The sequence below is a fragment of the Nannospalax galili genome, unplaced genomic scaffold, assembly GCF_000622305.1.
Source record: "Nannospalax galili isolate Female #2095 unplaced genomic scaffold, S.galili_v1.0 scaffold231, whole genome shotgun sequence".
Classification (NCBI taxonomy): Eukaryota; Metazoa; Chordata; class Mammalia; order Rodentia; family Spalacidae; genus Nannospalax; species Nannospalax galili.
Genome location: NW_008330120.1, coordinates 3,965,348 through 3,971,818, shown reverse-complemented (window position 1 = coordinate 3,971,818; position 6,471 = coordinate 3,965,348). Strand labels below are relative to the sequence as shown.

The window sequence follows — 6,471 nt, the reverse complement described above, 5'->3', positions numbered from 1 at the left end:
TCTAACCAGGTGTGTCAGGTTGATAACTAAAGCGTCCAGCACAGCCCCTAATTGGTAGCCTGTGGTTAGGACCCTTAATTCCCACTGGACCCAGTACCACTGGACACACTATCTGTTGCTCACCACAGTGTCTGGACCAAATAAATGAAACCAGAAACAGGTGGCCTCTCCCAAAAGAGTGCCAGGCTCAGAACATTCTGGTGTGGAGGTGACTTCCCATGGCTCTCCTCTCTTTTATTGTCTTCTGGAAGTTTCTCTTCCCTAGAAGTCCTACCAGGCTACTGCTGTGAGCCTGTCTCCTAGCCAAAGGCATCACAATGGCTGGGGCTGTCAGCTTACAGCCTTCTGTGACATCACCAGAGCTCAGCTCTAAGTCCCCAGTCACTCAGGCACCAGGGCAGACAGACCCACCATGAACAGCTTCCTGCATTACCTCAGCTCACCATGTGGATGCTGAGATGGTTCCCGTTCCTGCCTCTGTGCCTCTCCTACGCCTGCGCCTTTATGTTTTCTTCACTGAGGGAGAAACCCAAAGAAAGCCCAGGGAAGGTGCCCTGTGGAGGGCATTTTCGGATCAGACAGAATCTTCCAGACCATGCCCAAGTCTGGCTTGAGAGCAAATGGCTCTGGCTTTGTTTCGTCATTATGCTGTATGTGATAGTGAAGTTTCGAGGAGGAGGGAAAGAGAAGAGTAAGGTAAGGGATTCCTTGGCCACGACACAGTGGTGAAGCCTCAGAAACAGGAACGCATGCTCTGGTCTGTGGAGACAGAATGCTGAGTCTGAGTTGGACCAGAAAGTGCATATCCCATGCTCCTGGGAAAAACTGGCTGAATTTGCACAGAGGTTAGGACAGTTAGGGTGGCCTGGTTACTGGCTCCCAATTTTTCCCGTGAAGTAATGATTCTCTTTTCAAATTGAGAATAGATTGGAGGACTTAGTATATTTCATGTAGAGTCCCAGAGCCAGGCCCACAGCCTCCACTCTGATTTTTAGTTTTGTTGATTTTGACTTATTATACATTTCTGAACTCAAAGTGTTATTAATCCTCAAGTAAAGGAGGTATGAGACCTGTGCTGGGTTGGGGAAGTAAGCCAAGCATTGGTCCCTACAGTGATGCCAGAGCTCTTCCAGAGAGAAGAGGGGCAGAGGCTCTGTCTTAGACGCATCCAACACTTCAAGATACTGGGGCCTGGGGCTGGGGAGATGGCTCAGTTTGTGAAGTCCTTGCTGAAAAGACATGAGGACTTGAGCTCAGTCCACAGCCACCACCTGAAAGCCAGCCGTGGTATCACACACCTATAGCCCCAGCACTGGGGAGGCAAAGACAGAAGGATCCCTGGGCTCCAGATTCAGTAAGAGACCCTAGCTCAAAAACTTAAGGTGGCGAAGCAATTGAAAACACCCAGTGTCAGCCTCTGGCCTCCACACACATGGGCATCACATGTATGTGTACATCTCTATACACATGGACACATACATACACATGCATATACTAAGCACACACACAGCTGTCCACTCTGGCTAGAGCAGAGGCTGGCAAGTGGCCTGTAAGGGGCCAGATGGAAATCATTTTCAGCTTTATGTTTACGTGGCCTCAGAGGCAGCTCCTTCAGCTCTGTCATTTGAGCCTGACAGCAGCCATAGCTGATGTGCAGATGACAACATCGTGTTCCAATAAAACTTTATTTACAAAAACAAGTAGGGAGCCAGACTCAGCCACAGTTTGCCAACACTAGATTCAGACGCAGACTAGACAGAACAGGATTATTGTTACGTTCCCTCTTAGATGAGTCCAATGTTTGGAACGGCATCAAAACCAGCAAAGTTAATTAAGTTATTCACCTTGAATATCTTTCTTGACAGGAACAGAACCCAACAAGCCTCCGAGGCTGTCAGTTTTGCTCTTCACCAAAGAAAAATCAAAATGCTTCCTCCAGAAAAGACTTCACTTTCAATACCTTAACCCAGCTTGAGATGGAACTGGTGAAATTTGTGTCCAAGGTACGGAGTCTTAAAGACTACATGGCAACTAGAAGTCACTCCAGGCTGCACAGCCCAGAAATACCCATGGATCCACACAATAATGTTACAATATATGAGATCTGGGGAGAGGAAGACGCCGAGTAAAAGAGTTTATGTGTCAATTAGGGGAGAGAAAAGTCAAGGATTGACAGACATCGAAACTAATAAACAGTATTCTGAATAAAGAAGCCTGCATGTGAGGTCTTCCTTTCCCTGCCTTTTTTGGTTTTTAATTTGAGTTTAAAATGACCACCAGCAGCCAAGGATGATCTATGGCTGTTTTCCCACTTCCTCTGCAGGAATGCAGGCCATTCCTGACCTGCAACATGCTGGTCCTGGGCCCAACAAGGCTCTGAACTGTGGAGGAAGGAGCCCACACCATTCTCATAGACTCTTGGTTTCTTTAGAGTATCTGCAAGTCAGGAATGGATTCTGAATGATTCATTCCATTACAAAGTCTACATTTTAACCGTAGGTTTAAAATGATGCAGCGACTCTGTCAGGAGAGACAGTGGTAGGATCATCTGCTCCTCCAACCACCAGAGAATCTTTTTATTCATTTCCATCCATCCCACGAGTCCTAGGTATGGCATGCAAACTTCTTTTTAAAAATATTTTATTATTTTTATTTTACTTATATGAGTGTATTGCCTGCATGTATGTAAGTGCACCCATGTCATGCAATGCCCACAGAGATCAGAAGAGGGCATTGTAACTCCTGGAACCTGAGTTACAGATGGTTGTTAGCCACCATGTCAATGCTGGGAACCGAACCCAGGTCCTCTTCAAGAGCAGTCAGGGCTCTTAACTGCTGAGCCATGTCTCCAGCCCCTAACTTCTTTTCTTCTGCCAAACTAGCAATTGCATATATCTGTAGTGGTTAAGAAAGTAGAGAAACAGTCAGGTATGATAGCGTATGTCTGCAATCCCAGAACTAGGGTAGGTTAAGGGTAGAAGGATCTCAATTCAGAAAGTTCAAGGTCAACTACGAGAGAGAGAGAGAGAGAGAGAGAGAGAGAGAGACAGACAGAGACAGACAGAGAGAGGAGAGAGAGAGAGAAAGAAAGAGAAAATTTCCATGTCTTTTGGTTTAAGATACAGATGAACTAAACAAGCATCTCAAATTACAGTCTTTTTTTTTTTGTCTTTTTGAAGCAGGGTCTCCTTGTAGCCCCAGCTGTCCTGGAACTCACTATGTAAACCAGGCTGGCCTTGAACTCACAGAGATCCACCTGCCTCTGCCTCCCAAGTGCTGGGACTACAGGCATGTGCCACCATGCCCGGCAGTCTTAATTTTTTTTAACAAATTTTTACATTTTGTGTGTGTGTGTGTGTGTGTGTGTGTGTGTGTGTGTGTGTGTGTTCCTGCTTGTATGTGCACATTTACATTCATGCAGTACCCTTACAGGGCAGAAGATGGCATCAGATCCCCTGGAACTGGACTTCTAGGTGATTGTGAGCCTCTGGATGTGGGTGCTGGGAACTGAGTCCTGATCTTCTCTCTGCAAGAACAGCGAGTGCTCTTAACCACTGAGCCGTCTCCAACCCCAGTATGTTCTTTATATGATTGATGAAGAACATGGATTTTTTAGAATGTAAGGCCAACTGTATGCTTATCCTAGTCTGTTAAACCCACTCAGCTCATGTAGGTCAAGGCCTGGAAAATATTTTCCATTCTTGATTCCTTTTCACCAGAGAAATTTTTATGCAATACTGGGTATATATGTGTACTAAAAGATACATTAGACTGGAAAGATGGTCCAGTGCACTGATTAAGAGCACTGACTGCTCTTCCAGAGGACCCAGGTTTAATTCCCAGCACCCACATGGAGACTAATAACTGTCAATAAGGCCAGTTCCCAGGGATCTGATGCCCTCTTTTGGCCTCCATGGGCACTGCATGCATGTGGTATATGTTCAGGAACATACACACATATGCATGAAATGAACTAATAAACCTTTCACATTAAAGACGCTGTATTTTTCCCTGCATAAGTTATATATAATTTTACCATTTAGGAAAAATGAAAGTAAGCTTGCTACTAAAAAGATAAAGGTGTTTATTTTTACATAAAGGATTAAATTTTGAGACTGGAGAGATGCTTCAGTGGTTAAGACCACTTCCAGCTCTTCCAAGGGACCCAAGTTTGGTTCCCATACCCGTATCAGGCAGCTCATAACCACCAGGAACTCTAGTTCTTCCAGGAGATCTGACACTCTCTCTGGCCTCCACCAGGCACTGCACACATATGGCACATAAATGATAGATAGATAGATAGATAGATAGATAGATAGATAGATAGATAGATATAGATAGATAGATAGATAGATAGATAGATAGATAGATAGATATAGATAGATAGATAGATAGATAGATAGATAGATAGATAGATAGATAGCGGGGGGGGGTCTTTTATTCGAGATATAGTCTCCCTGTAGCCCCAGCTGGCCTGGAACTCACTATATAGACCAGGTTGGCCTTGAACTCACAGAAATCTGCCTCCCTCTGCCTCCCAAGTGCTAGGATCAAAGGCATGTACCACCATGTCCAGCCTTAAATAATTTTTTAAAAGAATTAAATCTTAGCTGAATATTTGACACCACAAGACATGTGGCATCTTCAGTGGTTTTCAAAAGTTGATCAAGCCGGGTGTGGTGGTGCACGCCTTTGATCCTAGCACTTGGGAGGCAGAGGCAGGTGGATCTTTGTGAGACTGAGGCCAACCTGGTCATTATAGTGAGTTCCAGGCCAGCTAGGGCTACAGAGAGATCCTGTCTCAGTAAGACCGATAATAAATAAATAGATAGGTGATAGATAGATAGATAGATAGATAGATAGATAGATAGATAGATAGATAGATAGATAGATAAAATAAAAAACAAATAAATAAAGCATTCTAATAATACAGTCCAAACAAAAACTTACATGTTAAGGAACAACAGCAGGAAAGTGTTAAAAAGAAGTCTGAGTTTTCTGTGATTAAACCATTGTGTTTCTATACAAGCAAAAAAGTTGTGCAGTCAAAACTACGTTTCAAGGTAGATGTGGTGGTACAAGCTTGTAAAGCCAGAACTTGATAGGTAGAAGCAGGAGGATCAGAAGTTCAAGGTCATCCTCAGCTACAAAGCAAATTTGAGACAAGCCTGGGCTTACGTGAGCCTCTGGGGGTGGGGGAGAAGGAGAAGGGGGAGGAGGGGAAGGGAGGGGAGGGGAAGGGAGGGAAGAGGAAAGGGAAAAAGATAAAGGTGTTTGTTTTTACAGAAAGAATTAAATCTTAAGGCTGGAGTGATGGCTCAACAGTTAACAGCACTTCCTGCTCTTTCAGAGGACCGGAGTTTAATTCTCAGCACCCTTATCAGGCGGCTCAAGCCACCTGTAACTCCAGTTCCTACAGAGGCTCCAACTCTCTCTTCTGGCCTTCACCAGGCACTGCACACACACACACACACACACACACACACACGAAAGAGCAGGGAAGGGAAGGAACGACAGGACTGCTAACACGGAACAGTCTAGAATCTGAGGTGTTTCCGGCAGCATTCCTTGGCGCTGTACAGCCTCACGGCACTCCTGGTACACAGGTGCACATTGTGTGTTCAGACCAAGGCTGCAGTGAAGTCACACGACACAACACAGGTGCGTGCTTGTAGAACCACCTTAGGTCGTCGTGCATTTGATTTTGAATTAAGGTTGGTTACTCAGCATAAAGAAACCTTTTACTGTTGCTGGATTCTTTTTGCAATCCCCGTATTGCATAATCCCATATGGGGGTAGTGGCCCACAGTTTAAATCTAGGTCAACCTAAGACACAGGGCTAGAGAGAGGAAGCCGAGGGCCTCTGACAGACCTGTCCTTACTTCTAATTCAGCCTGCGCTGGTGTGCGGTGGCAGAACCCTGAGTCTCCACCACGTTCTGTCACTCGAAGTTCACTCCTGATGTTTGAGCCATCAGGATGATCCTTTCAAGTTCCTGTCACGCTCACACTGGCTTTGGGAAGGGTCAGAAACACTTTGCTCTCACAAAAGGGAAAATGCAAGGGGTCAAGACGGCAATGTGGGCGCTACTTTCACAGTGGATACTGAGGAATCCAGATGGTCAAATGATGATAGTGGTTAGGGGGCTGGGAGATGGTTCGGTGGTTAGAGCACTGACTGTAGAGGACCTGGTTCAGTTTCCCAGCACCCACAGGAAGCTAAGAACCAGAATTCCAGTTCCACAGGCTCTGACGCTGCCTTCTGTCCTCTATAGACATTGTACACCGCCAGCATAAAATTTTAAATTTTAATAAAATTTGGGGGGTTGATGGGTGGTCTCAATAGGGGGCAAAATTTGAGAACGTCTCCAGATTGTTGAGGAGTCACAGTTGCCGAGGTCCATTTTATTGCCTCTATCTGGGTGTAGTCTGGGTTTGTATGGCTTGGAAGCTACTTATTGTTTTAATGTTT

General features: G+C 45.2%; 1 protein-coding gene across 1 annotated transcript; it reads left to right on the top strand.

Moving 5' to 3' along the window:
• On the top strand, positions 1 to 2,169 carry Fam209b (family with sequence similarity 209 member B). Its single transcript, XM_029568013.1, has 2 exons — positions 1 to 696; positions 1,872 to 2,169. Exons 1-2 carry the CDS (start codon positions 445 to 447, stop codon positions 2,127 to 2,129), a joined length of 510 nt encoding a protein of 169 aa, XP_029423873.1. The 5' UTR covers positions 1 to 444; the 3' UTR covers positions 2,130 to 2,169.
• The last annotated feature ends 4,302 nt before the right edge of the window (positions 2,170 to 6,471 follow it).